This window comes from Schistocerca gregaria, chromosome 3 (genome assembly GCF_023897955.1).
Source record: "Schistocerca gregaria isolate iqSchGreg1 chromosome 3, iqSchGreg1.2, whole genome shotgun sequence".
Taxonomy (NCBI): domain Eukaryota; kingdom Metazoa; phylum Arthropoda; class Insecta; order Orthoptera; family Acrididae; genus Schistocerca; species Schistocerca gregaria.
Genome location: NC_064922.1, coordinates 292150499 through 292174710, shown reverse-complemented (window position 1 = coordinate 292174710; position 24212 = coordinate 292150499). Strand labels below are relative to the sequence as shown.

General features: G+C 44.3%; 1 protein-coding gene across 5 annotated transcripts in view; it reads left to right on the top strand.

Moving 5' to 3' along the window:
• Window positions 1–9803: 9803 nt before the first annotated feature.
• The window catches only part of LOC126354185 (protein TMEPAI-like), a 170926-nt gene continuing 156517 nt past the window's right edge, over window positions 9804–24212 (top strand). For 2 of the 5 annotated variants that reach the window (XM_050003633.1, XM_050003630.1), the window contains exons 1-2: window positions 9900–11232; window positions 13334–13762. In XM_050003633.1, the coding sequence (XP_049859590.1) occupies window positions 13732–13762 (31 nt within the window). In that variant the 5' untranslated portion in view covers window positions 9900–11232; window positions 13334–13731. Of the gene's footprint in view, window positions 11233–11803; window positions 11900–13330; window positions 13763–24212 lie in introns of those variants that run through there. The other 3 variants (XM_050003634.1, XM_050003629.1, XM_050003632.1) reach the window with 3 other exon arrangements.

The window sequence follows — 24212 nt, the reverse complement described above, 5'->3', positions numbered from 1 at the left end:
AGCTACGGAGGCGATTATAAGAAATAAATTAACTTGGAGTACATTTCTCCTCCACGGTCGGTGGAGATTAGTGTGAAGACTTATCTCTCACTATAATCAAGGAATATTTCAACTTAAAGTTTATATATAAATTGCGAGAACCAACAACGGAGATACATATACTACGCAAGTATGCAAAACACAAATTTATAAATGTGGTCACACATGTCATTGCATGCTTTATAAGTACGCGCGCGCAAGCTTTTTTGTGCAGGCATGCTTGACAGCCTGTAGAATAAAGCTGGGCAAGCCTCAGAACTGTACAAGCTGCTTGAAGCTTGATCGAATTTCAGTTATGCAAGTTCGTGCAATCCTGCAAACGTGTGCATGTTTGATCTCGTGTAACAAGAATGGAAAGGCTTGTGCAAACATTCTTCACTTGTAGTACTGTTTCCGTAACGTGTATACCACGAGTGTTCAGCGATTTGAAAATGTTTCCAGCGATGTACCTGTATTTCGTAACATATTCGAATTACCTTACGTTATGCCAGCACCAATTATCCCATGGTCTATGTCCTCACAATTTAGCAAATCACGGGGAGCGTTGGTTTGATACACACTGATCGTGAAATAATTACGTAAAGCAGCTCCTTCCAGATTCATAGTTATGTAGAAAATCCTAAAGAGTCCTGAGAAAAATCCCAAACACATCGTCAACAATGAGCTCTCTGCATAATTGCCATCTTTCTTTCTATGCAGCTCAAGTTACTCTGAACAGTTTTAGCATATCCATCCTGAAAAGAAAACCATTGTCTCCTATGAATACAAACGACATTTTCGTGAACTGTTTTCGACTTTTGTCTCTTTCAAGTTACTTGCAAAAGTCTCCTAAAAATTCTGTATTTTGACCGAACCCAGTTCCCCCTGAGCAGCCATAGCGTACGGACCTCCGTTCCGGCACGTTCACAGGATCTCAGTCCGTCAGTTCAACGGATGATGGCGACATGTATGATCGCTGAAATATTGTGCCCGTTGGACACTGTAGACCGGCAGTACACCCGTGGATATTTTGATTATCTCTGAACTTGTTTAATGCAACGTCACCCCGTGTTTGCGGTAATGGCCAAATTCAATAATGAAATTACAATGAAATGAATATCCCTAGCTGGATACAAGCGTTGATATAAGTCAAAGGGAGAGTTGAAAATGTGTACCCCGACCGGGACTCGAGCCCGGGACCTCCTGCTTAGACGGCAGATGCTCTATCGACCTTTTTTTTTGCATATTGTTCGTTGTTGATCGTTGCGTTTGGTCGTTGCGAACATCACATGACATCCGTTCAAGTTCGTTGTTGATCCTTTCAGTCAGTTTTTTATTTCAGAGGCCAACCAGCCCTCTGACCGAACACGCTGAGCTATCGTGCCGGCAACCATCTGAGCCACCGAGGACACAGAGGATAGTGCGACTGCAGGGACTTATCTCTGGCACGCCTCCCTTGAGACCCACATTCATATATATAAATGCAGTAATATCGTGGCTGAGTCGTACCTCCAACCTATACTCTGCCACTTCCGCAGAAATTTAACCCAATAAATCTATATTTTGCATCTGCAATGGCAAGTACAACCACAGTGTACGTATGTTAGTAATTAACATAAAATGAGCCATTTGCAGCTGGAGAAACCCTAGCTCTTTCTGCATGCTTTTTATCAATGCTGAGATCACAGTGCGGAAAATCCCGGCTCCTTGCAAAATCATTCGCTATCTTGGGCTAGTCATGCGTGAACATCGTCATCTGCGCTCCACGTACACTCCTGGAAATGGAAAAAAGAACACATTGACACCGGTGTGTCAGACCCACCATACTTGCTCCGGATACTGCGAGAGGGCTGTACAAGCAATGATCACACGCACGGCACAGCGGACACACCAGGAACCGCGCTGTTGGCCGTCGAATGGCGCTAGCTGCGCAGCATTTGTGCACCGCCACCGTCAGTGTCAGCCAGTTTGCCGTGGCATACGGAGCTCCATCGCAGTCTTTTACACTGGTAGCATGCCGCGACAGCGTGGACGTGAACCGTATGTGCAGCTGACGGACTTTGAGCGAGGGCGTATAGTGGGCATGCGGGAGGCCGGGTGGACGTACCGCCGAATTGCTCAACACGTGGGGCGTGAGGTCTCCACAGTACATCGATGTTGTCGCCAGTGGTCGGCGGAAGGTGCACGTGCCCGTCGACCTAGGACCGGACCGCAGCGACGCACGGATACACGCCAAGACCGTAGGATCCTACGCAGTGCCGTAGGGGACCGCACCGCCACTTCCCAGCAAATTAGGGACACTGTTGCTCCTGGGGTATCGGCGAGGACCATTCGCAACCGTCTCCATGAAGCTGGGCTACGGTCTCGCACACCGTTAGGCCGTCTTCCGCTCACGCCCCAACATCGTGCAGCCCGCGACAGGCGTGAATGGAGGGACGAATGGAGACGTGCCGTCTTCAGCGATGAGAGTCGCTTCTGCCTTGGTGCCAATGATGGTCGTATGCGTGTTTGGCGCCGTGCAGGTGAGCGCCACAATCAGGACTGCATACGACCGAGGCACACAGGGCCAATACCCGGCATCATGGTGTTGGGAGCGATCTCCTACACTGGCCGTACACCTCTGGTGATCGTCGAGGGGACACTGAATAGTGCACGGTACATCCAAACCGTCATCGAACCCATCGTTCTACCATTCCTAGACCGGCAAGGGAACTTGCTGTTCCAACAGGACAATGCACGTCCGCATGTATCCCGTGCCACCCAACGTGCTCTAGAAGGTGTAAGTCAACTACCCTGGCCAGCAAGATCTCCGGATCTGTCCCCTATGGATCATATTTGGGACTGGATGAAGCGTCGTCTCACGCGGTCTGCACGTCCAGCACGAACGCTGGTCCAACTGAGGCGCCAGGTGGAAATGGCATGGCAAGCCGTTCCACAGGACTACATCCAGCATCTCTACGATCGGCCCCATGGGAGAATAGCAGCCTGCATTGTTGCGAAAGGTGGATATACACTGTACTAGTGCTGACATTGTGCATGCTCTGTTGCCTGTGTCTATGTGCCTGTGGTTCTGTCAGTGTGATCATGTGATGTATCTGACCCCAGGAATGTGTCAATAAAGTTTCCCCTTCCTAGGACAATGAATTCACGGTGTTCTTATTTCAATTTCCAGGAGTGTATTTCAGGTACGAAACTGGTGCTTGCTTCGTAGGCGTCATGTGACTTCACCATTCGCATGAGGCTGGAGCACGAGGCTTACCACGCGCTCCTACATCGGTTGAAGATTATCACGTCTGAGTACTCCGATAACGGCACAACGGTAGTAGCGGACCTTAACCACATCACATTGGCTTGTTCCAAGTGCACGACAGCACAGTCAGACGTGTGTAGGAGACTGGTTGCGAGAGGTTACCCCCTCCCTGCGTGTTCCTGTTTTACTCCACCGTTTTGATAAGCGTAACTTGCTCACACGCTATCTGTACACCGCCGGTATCCAATTTAATTTAAGAGTTGCCGAGGTCTTCATTTTCGAATGGCATCAGCCAGATTCGTAATCGGGTGCGTAATTTCGTGTTTCAATTTGCGTACGGACCTCTATTTGTATATTACATTTTTATTGTTGTTCTCTTGTGCAATTTATATCATTGTTCTACTGACACTATTGTAAATAACGTTAGTTGTATTGTGTTTGTCATTTTGGGATTTTCTTTTATTTTAAGTATCTCTCTGTCCGCTAAATTCTCACATTGTTATATGATGTTATTTGCAGTTCTGTTCTCCAGCTGTTGTACTTATTGCATTATGTACGGCGTTCGCTCTTTAATGTTTCGTTTTTCCTATAAGAACATATGTATGTTTGTCATAATGTTGCTGTATAGTGGTATACAGTCAAAAGTTTCTATATGTCTGGCGATCCAGATTCTCGAAAGAATCACAGGACTGTAACTACTAAATGAGAACCAATAGCCTAAATAAACAGTTGTACGCTATGATGTTTGTCATCTTTCTTCAGCTCCCCTCAACACTAACATTTGTAATACAAATGGTCACAAAGTACATCTTTGATAATTCCAGGCAATGCTGTATCACTGCCACTAAGTGGCACCAGAACAATCGTCTTGACATATAACCTGTTAGTCAACTGACTTTGAAACTCGTTTTAACAATTAGTTACAAAAGAATGGTCAATATTTTGGCTCGATTCATAAAACACAAGTGTTGTAAAACGCCTTACAAATGAATCATATAACTTTGGGTAAACTCTCTTATCGTTTAACAGCACTTTCTATTGAATTTTCTACGATTTAAACTTTTTAGTACGCCTGCTCTCCTGCCAACCACAACACTGGAAGTGTTAGTTTTGCGTTAACAGTGATGCACCGCAGCTGTATGGAGGAGGATTACTAAGGAAGAATCGACCGATACGCACCTCGTGTAAGGGTTCACTAAGAGCAATGGAAGCGCGGCACGAAAACGCTATGCTGAAGTGTTCGCGCGCAGACGGCAATCACATCATCATACTTTTGCATTCTCTGTGTTGTGTATTGTACGGTTTGGTTGTGCCATGTTACAAGTTTCTTCACTGCTGTGGATGTATTGGCAGAGAAACAAGGGTGATTAGGGCACGAAACTGAATAAATCATAATTTCGGTATTATTCTGTATCCACAGTACACTGGGTTGGTTCATAAGTTCGTAGCGTTTTTCCGTTAGTTTAATGTAATGTTTCAGATTTCGATGTACAGTGGGATAGGAATGAGGATGGAAATAGGATCACATTTGAGGAAGTGGTGAAAATGGTCAATAGATTGCAGTGCAATAAAGCAGCTGGGGTGGATGAAATTAAGTCGGAACTCATCAAATACAATGGAATGTCAGGTCTTAAATGGCTACACAGGATAACTGAAATGGCCTGGGAGTCGGGACAGGTTCCATCAGACGGGACAAAAGCAGTAATCACACCAATCTTTAAACATGGAAACAGAAAAGATTGTAACAACTACAGAGGTATCTCTTTAATCAGCGTTGTGGGTAAAATCTTCTCAGGTATTGTTGAAAGGAAAGTGCGAGTATTAGTTGAGGACCAATTGGATGAACATCAGTGTGGATTTAGGCCTCTTAGAGGTTGTCAGGACCAGATCTTTAGCTTACGGCAAATAATGGAGAAGTGTTATGGGTGGAACAGGGAATTGTATCTATGCTTTATAACTCTAGAAAAGGCATATGACCGGGTTCCTAGGAGGAAGTTATTGTCTGTTCTGCGAGATTATGGAATAGGAGGCAAACCTTTGCAAGCAATTAAAGGTCTTTACATGGATAGTCAGGCAGCAGTTAGAGTTGACGGTAAATGGAGTTCATGGTTCAGAGTAGTTTCAAGGGTAAGACAAGGCTGCAACCTGTCTCCACTGTTGTTCATATTATATATGGATCATATGTTAAAACCATAGACTGGCGGGTGAGATTAAGATGTGTGAACACAAAATAAGCAGTCTTGCATATGCGGATGATTTAGTTGTGATGTCAGATTCGATTGAAAGTTTGCAAAGTAATATTTCAGAGCTAGATCAGAAATGTAAGGACTATGGTATGAAGATTAGCATCTCCAAAACGAAAGTAATGTCAGTGGGAAAGAAATATAAACGGATTGAGTGCCAAATAGGAGGAACAAAGAACAGGTGGACGGTTTCAAGTACTTAGGATGCATATTCTCACAGGATGGCAACGTAGTGAAAGAACTGGAAGCGAGGTGTAGCAAAGCTAATGCAGTGAGTGCTCAGCTACGATCTACTGTCTTCTGCAAGAAGGAAGTCAGTACCAAGACTAAGTTATCTGTGCACCGTTCAATCTTTCGACCAACTTTGTTGTATGGAAGCGAAAGCTGGGTGGATTCAGGGTACCTTATCAATAAGGTTGAGGTTACGGATATGAAAGTAGCTAGGATGATTGCAGGTACTAGTAGATGGGAACAATGGCAGGAGGGTGTCCACAATGAGGAAATCAAAGAAAAACTGGGAATGAACTCTATACATGTAGCAGTTAGGGCGAATAGGCTTAGATGGTGGGGTCATGTTACACGCATGGGAGAATCAAGGTTACCCAACAGACTCATGGTTTCAGCAGTAGAGGGTAGGAGGAGTCGGGGCAGACCAAGGAGAAGGTACCTGGATTCGGTTAAGAATGATTTTGAAGTAATAGGCTTAACATCAGAAGAGGCACCAATGTTAGCACGGAATAGGGGATCATGGAGGAATTTTATAGGGGGGACTATGCTCCAGACTGAACGCTGAAAGGCATAATCAGTCTTAAAAGATGATGATGATGATGATGATGATTTAGTAAACACAACAGAAACACATAACAGGGTCTTCAGTCATCAATAATATATTCTCCTTCACTATTCACAACAGACTGCCAACGTTGCGATAAATTTTCGATTCCGCGACTCTAGAAATCACGTGGTTTCTGAGCCGAAGAATTCGTCGAGTCATGCTCAGAGCCCATTTTCATCCGGAATGGAAGTTCCTTGAAGGTTGTTCGACAGGGAATGCAAAAGGTGAGAACCTGAGGGTGCAACATCAGGTCAACAACGTGTGTGCGGAATGAGTTGCCAACTCAAATCCTATATAGTGGTTTTGGCGTCTAGTCGAATGCGGGCGGTCGTTATCGTGGCATAGCACCATTCCACACAATCTTCCTGGGCTTTGTTCTTGGACTGCGTCCGCAAGACGTCTCGATTGTTGACTATAAATGTCAGCAATGATGGTTACACCGCGGGGAAGCAATTCATACTATACCAAACCATTGCTGTTCCACCAGATGCTTAACCATATAACTTTATCTTTTGAGGATGAGCGCAGGTTTTCGTACGAGGAGTTGCTGCTTCGTTTGGGCTTAACCATTCATTTCTTTCTGCATGTTAGCATGAAGACACCATTTCTCGTCACTACTAACGATACAGGATAGGAATGGTTGGTATTGTTCATGAGACACTGATGATGAGCAAGTGGAGATGCACGTGTGGCTACCCGCTGATTTTTGTGCTTTTCGCTCATATCATACAACGGTACCCACTCAACCGACTTTTTGGACTTCCCCTTTGCATGCAAATGTCGCACAATGGTGATACGATCACGTTTCATCGTATCTGCCGTTTGTGGATTATTGTGGGTTAATACGTTTAAGCGATATTCATCCAACCCTGAAGGATTTAACGTGGAGAGTCACAAATGTCAAAACGATCCTTCTTAAAACGATAAAATCATTTTCTTGCTGCACTCAGTCCAGCGACATTATCCCCACACACGGCGCAAATGTTTCTGGTTGCCGCCGCTGCTGTCATCGCTCTACTGAACTGAAATAGAATATGTCGGAAATGTCAAGATTTCTCCGCTTACTCTTTCTCCTAGCGTCGACAGCTCCACTCACTATCTCAAATGACAATCGATAACTAAACCCATAGCCGGCCGCGGTGGCCGAGCGATCCTAGGCGCTACAGTCTGGAACCGCGCGACCGCTACGGTCGTAGGTTCGAATCCTGCCTCGGGCATGGATTTAAGAGGTCCATGATTAAGGAATTTGTTGCTAGCGCAATCGAGCAGATGTAATTTCGATGGATTACTCATGCGCTGCCTGCGATATGTAAGGTACAAGAGAATCTCAGACCAGAGAGCAGTGTTGTCAGCAGTAGGAACTGTGTAGCAGTAGGAGTAAGTAGTTTCTAGCAGTCTGGTGTATGGAGTTGGCTGGACCGGTCGTGTGGAGCGATGGCGGTGCCTGAGCATTGTAGTATAAGGTAAAAGTAGCCTCGCTCATATGTAGTATTGTTATATCAAGTCCCATGTAAATGTTTAAAAAATCTCTTAATAACAATCTTTCTCATAAAAAGTAACTTTTGACAATCATTCATCTCAGTTTAAAGAATTTACTAATTTCTCCAATCCATGATCATCACGATTATTGTAAAGAAATATCAGTTGTTTCTTTTTAAATATAACAAATATATTGGCCAGCATTGCACTGGGCTGTGCCAGAAAAATTTCTTATAGGAGTAGATATATACGCGTTATCCGCCGATCTTATTGAGGTAAGAATTGTTAATTTATTCAGTATGATCTTTCAGGGCCATGACGCAGCACTGCTGACGCCCAAAATTTACCAGTTTAAATTCATAGTCAATTATTGAAAGGTTATATATGAGCCCCAATTTTATTGAGAAATTAGTCACACATTTTTATTATTTATAGGTTACGGAATTTTTCGGTTGGGGGTTACAGTATGTGTGTGATGTCCTTAGGTTAGTTAGGTTTAAGTGGTTGTAAGTTCTAGGGGACTGATGACATTAGAAGTTAAGTCCCATACTGTTCAGAGCCATTAGAACTAAACCCATACTATCCAGAATACCAACAAGCAAAACAAAATCCTTACGAAGTTATCCACCAACCTAATAAATCAATAAAATCTTTGTACTTTAGGTTTCAGGGAGGTGGGAAGGGCGCGTCTATGAAAATATCCCTCAACTAAGAGTTCGGGTTCACCCTGTATATGTAGATGTCACAGTGAGACTGCTAGGTCACTCGGTGGCACTCTTTCGTGTTGATGTGTTCGTCTGTGGCATCTACTGTGTTCCGAGAATGCAGTTTCCCTACAAGCGCACTCAGGCTCCTGACTGACTTTTAGGCGATGTATGTGAACATCAACAAAAGCAAAACGAGGACAATGAAATGTAGTCGAGTTAACTCGGGTGATGCTGAGGGAATTATATTAGGAAATGAGACACTTAAAGTAGTAAAGGAGTTTTGCTATTTGGGGAGCAAAATAACTGATGATGGTCGAAGTAGAGAGGATATAAAATGTAGACTGGCAAAGGCAAGGAAAGCGTTTCTGAAGAAGAGCAATTTGTTAACATCGAGTATTGATTTAAGTGTCAGGAAGTCATTTGTGAAAGTATTTGTATGGTGTGTAGCCATGCATGGAAGTGAAACATGGACGATAAATAGTTTGGACAAAAAGAGAATAGAAGCTTTCGAAATGCGGTGCTACAGAAGAATGCTGAAAATTAGATGGGTAGATCACATAACTAATTAGGAGGTATTGAACAGAATTTGGGAGAAGAGGAGTTTGTGGCACAACTTGACTAGAATAAGGGATCGGTTGGTAGGGCATATTTTTAGGCATCAAGGGATCACCAATTTAGTATTGGAGGGCAGTGTGGAGGGTAAAAGTCGTAGAGGGAGACCAAGAGATGAATACACTAAGCAGATTCAGAAGGATGTAGGCTGCAGTAGGTACTGGGAGATGAAGAAGCTTGCACAGGATAGAGTAGCATGGAGAGCTGTATCAAACCAGTCTCAGGACTGAAGACCACAACAACAACAGGAACGATGCTCTTGAGGAAATATTTTGGGTACGGAGAGTACGTGACGGTAGTTGCATCAAGCGGGGATAGATAAGAGGAGAGAAACAGAAAGTGAAACAGTAGCGGTGGACAAGAGCTCCCTCGTTGCACAGACCGAGTGCACAGCGCGGACGCGCCGGGCAGGGAGGCAGACGGGGTGTGGAGTGGGGAGAGATAGGGAGGGGCGTCCGTGACGCCAGCGGCGGCGGCGACGGCAAACACGCGAGACGAGACGACGAGACGCCGACGCGTCTGGCGCGACCGCCAGCGGGGAGGGGGGGCGCGGCCGGAGGGGGGGAAGCCAGACAGAGAGCGAGCGAGAGGAGGTTGGCAGCGCCGGCGCGCCAGACAGGTTCGACGGCGCGAGGTTGGTAGCACTGCACACGGAGCAGACGGCTGCGGCCTGTGGCTGCGGCGGAGGTGGCGGCGGCGGCGGTGGTGGTGGTAGGGGAGGTGGTGGTGGTGGTGGTGGTGGTGGTAGCAGAAGCGTGTGGCCTGCTCCGTGCGATCGTGAGCGTGCGCGCTTATGTGTGTGTGTGTATGTGTGCGCGCGCGCTCCTGTGTGCATATACGTGTGAGTGAGTGTGTATTTACGTGTGTGTCTGTGTGAGTGTCGCGCCGGTGGTAGGGCCGGCCAGCCGAGCTCGCCAGCCAGTCTGCCTGCCGCGCGGAGCGCAGTCAGTTCGATAGGCGAGCGCACCCGGGCAGCAGCCAGTCAGTCCTCCGGCGCGCTCGCCGCCGCACGCACGTCGCCGCTCGCGCGCACCCACACACACACTGAGACGCACTCGCAGCGGAGCGACGGGCGCACAACCCGTCGTGCGGGCACGCGGTCAGAAAACGGAGGAGGCCGGCAGCAACCTGAGGTCGGGCGCAGCAGGCAGCAGCAGCCAGCCAGAGAGAGCCGTGCCGGACCGACGCGGGTGTCCACCGTAAAGCGAAGCGAAGCATGTGGTCCCGAGCCCGGCGCCACTGCCGAAGCTCCTCCGCGTGCGACCTCCAGAAGAGCTGCGACGACACTGAGGACGCCCGCCCGCGCCGGCAGAACGGCCGCTGCCGCTGCCGCTGCCTCTGCCACAGCCGCCGCCGGCCCCGCTGCGACCTGCTCCCGCGGCCGTCGCGGCTGCACGCGCCCGCCGCCGCCCTCGCTCTCGCCGGCTGCGCGCGATCTTAACGACAGTGTGCCGCTCTAGATAGCTCGAAATTGTTCCCTCCTGCCTCCACGCAACAACATCAACAACAACAAGCGGCAACCGGACAGTAGACGGCTTTCCCCCCCTCCACTGTAGCTTCGACAGTATCGCTCAGCACACACGGAATACAGGAGCAGTTCTCCCGTGGCCGAGGCGACACTTCCCTCCCCGTACGCGCGTTGTAATTGTGCGAGTGCTAATTGTAGACTAGTTTAGTTGAATCGTAACGGAGTATTTTTCTACCTGTTAAGACTAATTTGACTGATTTTCCCCCCTCAAGGTAACACACACGCTTCGTTGCATTTGTTCTACTGACAGCGCGGTATCGAAAAACCTCACATTAAATACACTGTTCTCGAGTGAAAAGCGCTCCGACTCTGCCGTTACGGACTGTTTAGTGATAGGTGCGTATTCGCGTTATTTATCCCGTCGTTCATTTCGTACAAACTGTGCGGAACTGTTGTTGCATATTTATCATATAAACACCATCGTCTAGTGATAGCTATAGAAGCGACTGAGAACGTGTGCACGTAACCGTGGTTAGGCAAGCCACAGTCCAGGCGAAGTGCCGTAACAGTCCGACGCATCGCAGCCGACGGCACGTCCGTCTTGGAGACCAATTATCACGGTAAGTACTGAGACACTTCCAGTACTTTTATTCTTTCGTGTACTATAAATGTGTGTGTCGGTATATAGAGGGACTGAGCTGTGAGCTGCGAACAGGCATAACCGTGTTCCCGACTCTAAGCTTGCATGCGGAGGTAGATCCATGTCCTTCCTGTCCTTGGAAAGCCAACTCTCTATCCGCCTGTACAGTGAATCGTGGTCTGCTTTCTTTTTTCCTTGCATGGTGTTTGAACTGCACAGAACGTTTAAAAATGTGGACTGTCTAATTTCGTTTCTTAAGCATTAAAAAAAGACGTCACTACAAGCTGGCGATCACGTTTTAACTCGTGTACAGATGAGTGTAGAGGATATGGGCACACGGCAAGCTGGGTGGTTTCTAACAACTAGGCGCGCGCGTGTGTTGTGTATGTAGCTTTGGAATGGTGTGCGTATGCGGCTAGCATTGCCCCGTTATGCATGCTGCGCCCGTGAGCATGTGTGCGACCTTTCCGCCGCCTGCTCCCTTATCGCGAAGTGCACTACGTACGTAGAGCGGCGGCTGGCCGTCGCGCAGTACGTGTTGCTAGCGCGCCGCCGTTCGCCGTCTGGCTCACCTCCGGTGCAGCTTTTGCCGCCGTCGCTGGCGCAGCAGTACATTTTCTCTTTCAACTAACGACGCACGCTCGCCTGTATGTACAACTCTGCTTTACATGCGTCGCTCGTCGACATTCTCTCTCGCATTATTATTATTATTATTATTATTATTATTTTACCAGCTTATCCATGTTCTCAAATGCACACGTTGTGATAACACAGCTCCGTTGCACTTTTTTTTTTTTTTTAAGTCCGATTTCAAGATGTTTCTTCAGTAGACAGCGTTACATCACACGACTTCTTCGGCTGCACTTACAAAACCATGATTTGCTCTTTGATCTGTTTCCGCGGTGTAGCTCTTTCATTGCGTCACGCACTCTGCGTTGATTAGTCAGCTGTACAGCTTCCATGTCTCAGCTGAATGTTTGTTACCCTCCCTGGTGAATAGCTGCATTCGCAGTATTGGACAGAGAGAGCGCACAAAGTTTCATCATCACATTATGTACTACAACAGTGATGTGATACTTGCGTTTCTTACGTGGTTAGTCTATCAGGACATGCCCGGTCGAAAAACAAGGGCTAAATTGAAATTCACGCAAACGTAGTCATAACTTATTTTTGAAATTTCACTTCCTATTGTTGACTTGCTATTCAAAGAACGTCTGTAGAAAAAGTGATGCATTTTTCTTTGAACCAAACAGCCGAATCATCGTAAAAGAAAGCCAAGTGCCCAAGTGGTACTAGCCCGCTCATAACTTGTCTCGTTAATGCTGACACATTTTCCCATAGACTTCTTTATCCATCCATACATTATTGTCTTATTAATAGGGTCATCTACGTACAAGTATGTTTCTTTGACAGTTTGCAGCAATCCAACGAGATCTCAATTTCTGAACGTTGCTTCTGCCTGCAGTCCATTATTTACTTGAAGGATTCTAAAACACACAGAGATAGATTTTCCGCAACAACATACACAGTTTGACGATCAACTGCAACTAGTAAATACGTTGTTATCCTTTCCATTTGCTGTTAATCTGCTTCAGTACTAGCACCGAACGATTTCTACAGCAGTGCCGAAGTAGTTATTTAAAAGTTGCCCACGAGAACAGTAACAGAGATTGTGGTTGGTAGCTGTGGTTCACTGTACGACAGTAGAATCTTTTGGCTGGAACGAGATACTAAATGTGACTGAAGCTAGTGAAAGTCTGAAGTGTATTGTAACAGTGTGTGTGTGTGTGTGTGTGTGTGTGTGTGTGTGTGTGTGTGTGTAAGAGGGACGAAAGAAGGAAGGAAGAGCTATACCTATACATAGCAAGCTGCAGGAGTATTATACGATACTGCATTGTCTCGAAGAGTACTAATGCAGCTCTTTATTTTTTCATCTTTCATATATCATTTTATCTGTATGCGTGTGTGTGTGTGTGTGTGTGTGTGTGTGTGTGTGTGTGTGTGTGTAGAGAGAGAGAGAGAGAGAGAGAGAGAGAGAGAAACATATACATGTCATTAATAAATTCTGAAACCTGCAGCAGCATCAAGACAGCGATCGCCGTTCCCAGTATTTGCTTAAATGAAGAAGAGACAGAAAAACATTGTCAAAAAGAGATCTCTGTGAGAGACAATGGAGAAAGACAGAGAGTGAGTGAGACAGCAACAGTGAACACGAAACGGACACGAAGTGGCTAGACTAAGAGACTGGAGAGAGAATATCGAGGAGCAGTACAGCTCGCCTGAACTGTGCACCAGCGGCGTCGATTTCTACAGTGCTCGCCCGTAAGAAGGACTGTAGAGGGCGTTCACTGGAGCCTGCGGAAACCGACAAGGGCCGTGTGCGGAGCGAGAAGAGAAGAGAAACAAGCGCACGTGGGCGTCCGGGCCGCGGTGCAGCTGGCCCTTGGAAAGGAGGACGTTGGCCGACGCTCTCTCCTATATGTCGCCACAGTCGCTGTCCATGGAAGCACGTAAGTGTGCGTCCGCCCGGCGGCCTGTGGCCGGCGCGGCGTGCCGCCTGGTTTGGTGTGGTTTTCATTTGACTGGTCTGTCGTAGAGTTTGATGGCTTTGCTTTGGTTTTGGTGTGTGGTCTGATTTGGTTTGATTGTTGCTGGTAGCTGCAAACGGTACGTCCGGGACGGTACAGAGTGCACTCGCGTCCTAACGCAGACGACTCGTCACCTCCTTCGCTTACTTTGCGAATGCCGCCGTCGGCCGACAGAACTAGGCCGGTGTCGGCCGTGACTGCTGCACCTTGCCTTACCCCTTCCGCCGCTGCAGGCTTTCCTCCCCCGCCTCGCCTCTCCCTTCCCCGGCAAGCTTTCTCACCTCTTCCCCCTCCCTGCAGCTGGGCGCCCCCTACTGCACAGCTCAAACACGTAGAAGGCCGGCAGTCGAGAACGGGTTACTAACCTTACGTCGTTCTGTCCAACGGGGACGCTGTCACGGCAGTGTCACCCGCTCTAAAGTAAGGAGGAGTCCGATGGCTACACAGCCCATATGCTGATAAAAGCTTATTGGTCAGCATAGACAAAACATTATGAAAAGGGCCCATCCAATCGTAAACTATTCTTATATGTACGCAGAAAATCTGGTCACTTCAACTGTTCTTCAATTAGTCGTTAGGCGAATTCAAGTGACATCGATTAGATTTTCAAAGCTAATTTTGCGGAAATCTACTGATTCACTGAAGGCTGCTTTTCTATATTTTTAACTTTCCCTTATATATTTCGCTGTGTGTGAAGTGAGTCTCCCCTAAGCTTCTACTACTACACCGCTACTCACGCTACGTACAAGTGTTAAATGTGTTCATTTAGTTCCGAGCTAAGATGATTATATAAACTGCAATTTTTATATCGACATCGTCGGTGATTAATACGCTCCATCTGGTACGATAAAACGACGCAATAAGCGGTGACGCAGTTTATTTTTCAATTTAGCGTGTTACTCAAATGATGTCGATAGCATAGAAGTTTGATCGCCCTTGTAGCAGAGTGTTGTCAGAAGACGTCGACTGAGCATGACGGCTTAGAAACGGGGATCGTTCAAAAGTAATTCGAGAAAATCGAACTTTCTTATTTATGTCGTTAACAAAAGAACACGGAAACCAGTGAAGAGGCAGTATGTAAGATTCTGATGGAAGTTTAAGCGGCGAGTTTTAATTTCTTGCGGGCTAGAGCGCCCTTCTACCGTTACCATCGACATTTTAGAAGTAAAACTAACAGCTGTTGCTGCACCATAAAGACGTCCACCATAGCGGCGGTAGATTTAGAATTCACTTTTGCTTGAGGATGGGCTCTCGAGAAATAGGACTGTGTTTTGAAGTGTTTCTGACATATCTAAACACCATTCAGAAGTGGTTGGCACGCGGTTGATCAACTTAACCGCCGGACTAAGGGGATGTACAGATACCGTAGCGCAAAAGATTTCGAAAGAAATGTGGGGAAAAATTGGATCCGTTTGTGCCTCGGTTTCGTTTCGCGGCGTATTCCGACTAGTCCTATTACCTGGGCTGCGTGGCCACTTCGTTTCTGGGTATGAAAAATTAAGCTATTTCCTTCCCTCATAGCGGAAGACGCATAGTCACCACACAACAACCAACATGTTCCTAATAGCTCTATACAAAACCAAGAGTGGTAACTGGCGTGCCGTGCGACATAGCTACAATGCAGATGATGAAGGGATTGTTTCAGGTGGTAGTACTGTCTTTAAGTAGTTTGTCACCCACACGATTCTTACTGTGATATGAAGTAAAATACTATTGGATACTAGTATACATTTTCATTAGTTAGTAGTAATCCTTTACAGTAGACTATCGGCTGTTAGTAGCACTGTAGATTGCTCGTAATATCTTTGACGTATTCGTAGGTAACATAAAATTACAAAGTACTGCACTTGTTTTTATGTAGTTTGTGGTAATCTTTGATGTATTTGAACTAGACAATTTCTTGTAACATCAAATTACTTTTCGTGCTACTGGATATAACTTTAGACCCTAGCACGAACTAAGTGTACCACCACGGGCAAAATTTCTTTACTCTGGGATTAGACTGTAGTAAATACGAAATAGCGTTCTAGTACCACCAACTGTGAATTTACACAATTTTTATACAAAGTACTTACATTCAGCTTCACACAATAACGATGCAGTATTTTTGTAGTCTCAGAACTGCAGGAACACAATCCCATTCCTTTCCTCAATACGTACAGCTGTAGGCTAACATCAACGTATTTATATATGGCAGCATTCCTTAGTGGATGTTGCTCCATGACTCCCTTGTGCCGTCAAAATTTCCTAAGATAAATGCAGCCAAACGTTTCCGCTTTTTTCTGTCAATACTGATTTATCGGCTTTGAGAGCAAACGCCTACTGCCTGTATTCTTTGCTACGGATACTGCTGCTTTATTCGATATAAATTATGTATTTATTGTAACTGTTTCGTCACAGGTGAAGGGCACGAAATGACTGAAAGTGAGGCACACAAGACAGCAATACTACTGGCTCGAAATATATTTTCGGTGACGGGACCAACTTCAAGTTTCACTGTCGAAACCGCTTCTGTTACGCTGTATATAGATAACTGCTGAAATAATTTTCTGTTGGATCGACCAGCTTGTCGTGAGGCGTTCCTTATACATAGGCCCTACTTCTTTTAACTCGACGGAAAAATAAATTTGAAGAACTCTTAGGTCAAACGTCCGCTTCAGAATTTCTAGAATGGAGCTGTTACAGAATGTTCGGATGACTACACTTTATAACGCTATATAGCTACTACAGTCCGAATACTCAGTTATTTAAACGATCCTATTCGTGGACATTGTCGAGTGTACGCGGTATTTGTTCTCGGTAACCAGTGTTAATGTAGCCTCCAGGAGCAAGCAGTAATCGTTTAAAACCTTAGGTGACGAGGATGAGACGCTATTAATGTTACCAACAATCATTTTTTTGTTTACAGGATAAGGATTCCTGTCAGCGTATTAGTCCTTCATTTGAATGACAAATTTTTCTTTTTGTGTAGATTAGACATTTCCTTAGTACGTGACCGTATCCAACCACTTAAGAAGTTCGGTAACTTTTGTAGATTGTTGAGAAGTGGTTTGTAATTTCTGAGCTACACATCGATGAGATACTAGATGATTTCATGACGGTTTATATCTGGCAAACTAGGAAGTATATGAAATCGGATTTCAGCATTATGGCCTTGAAAATCATTTTAGTCATACTGTGGGCATGCGACGTGTCCGACTGGACCTCCGACGCTGAGGGATGCAGGTAGTGCATATGGATAACGGCCCATCCTGACATCAGCGTAGACATGGTGTAACACGAAAGTCGTTGATGATTCAACCGCTTCCCTAGTTTTTATCTTCTCATCAGGACTTTCAAGTTCCTCTGACACCTATCTATGAGGCTGGATCAGCACTGGCACTTCTTCAGGTCCTTAATTTTTCAAAACTGTGAGATGAATTGTGTGCTAAAAAGTGCCTTTATTGGTGTTTCCTGTGTTCGTTGCGCCACGGATCCTCCCGTCTCGCTTTATAGAGCGGTCGAGCTATCGGCACCTAGTTCATCGGATGAATCGCAGAGGTCCCACGTTTTGTCGCTAAACAGGATTTCACAGTTATTTGTCTGTCTTCCACAAATGCTGCTGACACCAACAAACGAACATCAGGCAGCGTTCACTTCTTCCATGCCAACCGTTCCCAGCCATTGGGCCCTCTGAATCCGCCTTTTATCGAAGTCGCGTACGAGTAAAGCATACCTTTCACCAATCTCTACATAATCACAGAATGGGTTCACAATATCCTCCCCGTGATCTGGGTATGGATGTGTTTATTCTTTCCTGTTTCATTGGTGGACATACATGTTTCGAAATTACGATGGACTCGTATTTTTAACGTATAGAGAATTATATCAAAAGGGACACACAATATCGACGTAAGCAACACGATTTTTGCAGCAGAACTACATGTGACAACCAATTGTACGGTTTTTTACGCAGACTTCTCTAAATTAACTCTTGATGGTTTCTGCTGTCTATTCGTCGTAAGTGATATTATTAGTAGAAGAAATTTTTCTTAATAGCCAAGATGACTGACGTAAATTTTATGTTATGTATCTTTCTCCTATTCTTCCAGTGCAAAAGGCCGCTGAAATAAATATTTCATTATTATCGTTGTAAGGAAACGATTAGGGGCCTGCTTCCAAATCTCTTCTTTTTTACCTCTTGGCAGTTGCCACAGCCCTCATCTTATACTTTAGCTACTTCCTGTTTGACGATGAGCACTACAATGAGACCTAAACTGATAATTTAACTATTCATTTCTTTTCCGTTACGCCACTTGCACACTCTGTCTCTAAGTTGTCTCTCGTGATAACATAGTGTGAACATTTTTCATCATCTCATTTTCTCTGGAGTTTCTGGTACTATTTTTTTTTCATAACTTGTTCCTCATGTTGTCTTTTTGTGTTTCAAAGAAAATTTTTTCATATTTTCGTCACCCGTGAAGATCTACTCTCCCTTCCATCCAAATATTGAATTTGTTGATTTTTTGCTCGGACTTTCATTTGTGCCTTGGAAGACTTAGAGAGTAAGCTTTACATTGCTATCTCATTCCTGTCGTGCAATCAAATATGGGCAGTGAGTTCGTACAATCGTACATTGCACATTATTTGGATATGAGTCATAGCCTACATGTTATTTGTTCTTGGTAAGGTATCAGCTTAAAAATGATACCTTCAACTAGTTATTTGTTTCAGTCTAAATATTGTGTTTCTCTTATCAAAGCACTTTCACGTTACCGCAGCAGCTCATTACCATTTTCCTGTTGTAAATTTTTCTAAGAAATGTTGGTTGTTTGTAAAATAGGTATAGATCATGTAGATACAAAAATGTAACTGGATATGAAAATGTTTTCACATAATATAAACTTGCTAAGAGAGAGAAGAAATTATAAGTGGCTTTCGTCGTAAATGCGTTCTCACAGGATCAGGAAACTAAGCTTGGTTTTACCCTTGCGTTAGGCTGTACTGGTCTCCTAAACGTATTTGGAATCAGATTTAACACATAAAATCAACGGTTAATCTGATACTGCGCTCGGCCACACAGACTAGCTCGTTAAGTGGCAAAGATAAATTGAAATCAGAGTAGGCGTAGGCGCAAGCTTGCACTTTTTGTTTCTGTCATTTTTTCTAATTCTCATTCTTATGTGTCTTAAATCTGTCCGATTTCTAGATCTGTATTTTCCTAATTTTCCCCCTACGCTAATTAGCATGTGTCCTGCAGATTTTTGTTATGGCGGAAGTCGTTAAGCAGTCTTCTCCAATACTGCTTTCCAGTCTCTGCACCTTTTCGATCTTTGACTTTTCTATGGAGCTGCAATGTGTCTAACATTCATTTTATGTATAGCAAAATTAAAAGTTCGATTTTCAAGCCCCTTTACCTATCTAATTTGCACATATTCATACAACTTTTTGATCTTTACAAATGTTTATAAGTGCATGTACGTACCATAATATCTTCACTCTTACAAGGTAGTTCGTTATAGATCTTTATAAACGGTTAGTTGTTAGAAGAAGAAGAAGAAGGGACTTCTTGCGGAACTGTTTGTTTTTTGTGACTTAGACTTAGTGTTGCAGAGTATGAAATACCTTTTTACGTAGTGAAAGTTACATTTAATGCATTTTTATGTATTACTTCACGATATTTTTACGCATTTATAAAATTTACCTTTTTTCTCTGTTTTTATCGTGAATACAAACGTCATATGTCAATGCGTGATATGAACGTTGTTGCATGTACTTACTTTTCTTACATTATTTCCCATAATATTTCGTGTACTGAATTATTTACACATTCAGAAATGTTAGTATGGCACTTTTACACACCAACTTTCTACTGCCGTTGATATTTTATCAACTGTTTCATCCTTCAGTTTCGTACTTAATCATTTTATTATGGTCGTGTACCTTGTATGGTATATATTGTTTACTTTACAGGGGTATATTATGAACTCCCTTTTTGTATCTTGCGAACTTCCTCGTAGTTTCCCATGCCTCAAAGATCTCCTACTTCATATAATTTGTCCTAGTGGCAATGTCCATCGTCATCCGCTTTGTCAGTTAGCAGAAAGCTTTGGTAAGTTTTCCCTCTTGCCCTTGCGGTCTATATTCTTTCCTCTTTATATCGTTTTATCACAAAGTTTCATTTTTTGTGCACAGTATTCTGTCTTAACGTTTTTCAGCATTAAGAAAACGTTTACTTTGTTTTAATAGAGAGCGGGAACTTTATAAAAACTGGTAAGATTATTTAAACGTATTGAGAACATTTGAAAAGTAACTGCAGCTTTCTATTTCACATGAGGTCTCGAAAAATAAAACTTATGCTTGTCTTTATGAGATGTGCGCTGTAGTGGTGATTTAGACAACGAGGTTTTTGATTTTAAACGAGCGTGGAACAACTGGATCTCTGTTTGCTCGCAACAAAGATCCATTTCAGTATCAGAACTGCGCCTTGTAAAAGCCGACACACACACACACACACACACACACACACACACACACACACACACACGCACGCACGCACGTACGCATCCCTGCCAAAATTTTTGCCATAGTTCTCATGGCGTTCCATTTAGCTCTTTCCAATTTTTTACGCAGAACTTAGTAATCTACAGATATAGTCAATTATTACTGGTAATAATTACGGCAGTCTAGCACCATGAGCAGGAAAGCGATGCGTGGAAGAAGCATTTATGAGACACTGTAGATACTCGTGTACGCTCGATGAACTCAGCACCAACTACACAATAACAACGGTGGGTAGCACTGCAAAATGTGTGGATCATCTGTTATCTCTCCAGAACGATTCCTACTCCTTGTAGTCACAAATCGACCTGGCAAGGAGTGACTGTCTGCTCAAAATCGACTATTCATTGTTGGTGTCCGTCAATCACGTCGCGAGTGGGTAGGTAACATCAGTTCAAAATCCTGAATACGCTGTGGACTGTACATGCGGAGAAACAGGGGCTTTGGCGTCATCTGGTAACATCAGAAGTTAACCTGTTCATGCCGAACTCACTCCTTTTGCAATAATGGATTTCATGCTTTTGTGTATTCTTAATCTCTATTTTGTTGCTTGCCTTGTTTTCGCGAGACACTGCATAGGTTGCAGTGGTACTTTTTCCTAATACTGTTCTCCCACAAGAGAGACGAAATATCTGAAAGCATAAAGGTATTTAGCTTTTACAATACCTAGACAAAGAAAAAGCCTACTCTACATAAATGAGAAAATAAACAGATCAAAAATTTAATGAAAATTATTTGAACAGTGAAAAGGACATATATGTTTAACGAGAAAAATACAAAGAGTGAAGTAAAAAGGCGCTAATTCCCGTTTTCTAAATATTACTTGATATCTGAAACATTTTTTGTCCTGTCTCCACAGTTGTGTGTAATATTACGTCGATAATTTGTTAGTTCCCATTAATTACAATGAATAAAACAAATTTTTCGTGCCATACACGTATCGCCTTCGATTTTTTTAAAAATCGTCATCAGTGGCCTGAAATATATAGAGATTTGATTTTATACAACTTTGTTTCACATATTAGACGTAGTACATTGAGGTTAGGAAACAAAATAGTGCATATTTTAGGCTACTGATGACGCCTTTCAAAAAAGGAAGGTGAAACGCGTATGGCCTAAAAAATATCGTTTTATCCAGTTAAAATAAAACGGACGTAACATGAAAATTTCCAAAATGGCTCTGAGCACTATGGGACTTAACATCTGAGGTCATCAGTCCCCTAGTACTCAGAACTACTTAAACTTAACTATCCTATGGACATCACACACATCCATGCCCGAGGCAGGATTCGAACTTGCGATCGTAGCGGTCGCGCGGTTCCAGACTGAAGGGCCTGGAACCGCTCGTCCACACCGGCCGGCTGAAAATTTCCACCTGAATATTGTTTGGCTTGTTCGTAAGTGTTTTCTCGAACAGATAAATGAAGAATTTTCAAAATGTGAGGATGACCAATCCCCTATTCCTTACTTTTTCAAGAGTGTATAGAATTTATCGTACGACCTTTGGCAGCTACATTAATCTAAACTCTATGCTGCCATATGACCGTGAGCGTAAACGCACGAATTTCGCGATACGGGGAGGCGAGCCTGGCCTGATCGAATCCGCCTCGTGGATCAACGACGAGACCTAGTGAGCCGGCCAGCCTGGAAGTGATTTTTATGCAGTTTCCCGCATCCCATTGGGTTAACATCCGGCTGGCACCCACGTTCGGCCTCAGATACATGCCAGCAAACATTTATAAAATTTTGTTTTAGACGCACACTGATGCGGTACACATATTCTCTCGTGTGTTGTGGTGGAAGAGGGGGAGAGGAGAGGGGGAGCTGAATAAGAGACTGATGTATGTTTAATCTCTTTAAACCTATAATCATTATCGGCAATAAACTCTATTATTTTTAAATCAAATGAGACTATATCGTTCTAAAGACCTTTTCAAATCTCAAACATCTATGATTTGCACATGCAGACTGAAGTGATGAACGAAAATTTGTACCAAGGCCGCGATTCGAATTTGGGTCTCCTGCCCACGAAGCAGATGAGCTTACGACTGCGCCATCCTGGCCCAGTGGCTTTGCACAACTGCAATGACTACCGTACCACGCATCTCTCCTCATTTGATTAAAGTGCCTATGCCTAGGTTCCAGACGGGAACACCCGTTTCGTTCGATGCTGCGATCCTATTCCAGTACAGTTAGAGAGCCGCTGCAATGACGCACGAGTTTAGCGGAGGTACCAAGTGAGCTGAGCCGTTAATGGGAGTCTGGATTGAGGAGGGAGGCGTGTTACTGTAGCTCTTGTAGTTGTTCAAAGCCACAGTGCCAAGGTAACACAGGTTTGCGCATCTGCCTTGTAAGTAGGAACCCGGGTTCGAATCCTGACGTTGCTGTAAATTTTCATTCATCGCTTCAGTCTACACGTCCAGTATCATTGCTTGTTCGTGCATTCTGTTACTATACTTCGACTTTGCGTAATAAGGATGGGACCTCATAACCTCATTTTCAACGTTCAGACGCCAATCTGCAAAGCAGACACTTCTCACAACAAACACCATTTTGGCACGTGTAAGCGAAATCGTAGAAATGTTGGAACACGTGAGGCAATACTGACCCTACGACTTATCTTAGAAGAAAGATTATAAGGAAGGCAAACCTACGTTTGTAGCATTTGTAGACTTAGAGAGAGCTTTTGACAGTATTGACTGGAATACTCTCTTTCAAATTCTGAAGGTGGCAGGGGTAAAATTCAGGGAGCGGAAGGCAATTTACAATTTGTACAGAAACCAGATGGCAATTATAAGAGTCGAGGGGCATGAAGGGGAAGCAGTGGTTGGGAATGGAGTGAGACATGGTTGTAGCCTGTCCCCGCTGTTATTCAATCTGTATATTGAGCAAGCAGTAAAGGAAACAAAAGAAAAATTCGGAGTAGGTATTAAAATCCATGGAGAAGAAATAAATACTTTGAGGTTCGCCGATGACATTGTAATTCTGTGAGAGACAGCAAAGGACTTGGAAGAGCAGTTGAACGGAATGGACAGTGTCTTGAAAGGAGGATATAAGATGAACATCAACAAAAGCATAACGAGGATAATGGAATGTAGTCGAATTAAGTCGGGTGATGCTGAGGGAATTAGATTAGGAAACGAGACAGTTAAAGTAGTAAAGGAGTTTTACTATTTGGGGAGCAAAATAACTGATGATGGTCGAAGTAGAGAGGATATAAAATGTAGACTGGCAATGGCAAGGAAAGCGTTTCTGAAAAAGAGAAATTTGTTAACATCGAGTATAGATTTAAGTGTCAGGAAGTCGTTTCTGAAAGTATTTGTATGGAGTGTAGCCATGTATGGAAGTGAAACGTTCACTATAAATATTTTTTTACAAGAAGACAATAGAAGCTATCGAAATGTGGTGCTACAGAAGAATGCTGAAGATTAGATGGGTAGATCACATAACTAATGAGAGGTATTGAATAGAATTGGATAGAAGAGTAATTTGTGGCACAACTTGACTAGAAGAAGGGATCGGTTGGTAGGATAAGTTCTGAGGCATCAAGGGATCACAAATTTAGCATTGGAGGGCAGCGTGGAGGGTAAAACTCATAGAGGGAGGTTCAAAAAATGGCTCTGAGCACTATGGGACTCAACTTCTGAGGTCATCAGTCCCCTAGAACTTAGAACTACTTAAACCTAACTAACCTAAGGACATCACACACGTCCATGCCCAAGGTAGGATTCGAACCTGCGACCGTAGCGGTCACGGGGTTCCAGACTGAAGCGCCTAGAACCGCACGGCCACACCGGGCGGCCATAGAGGGAGACCAAGAGACGAATACACT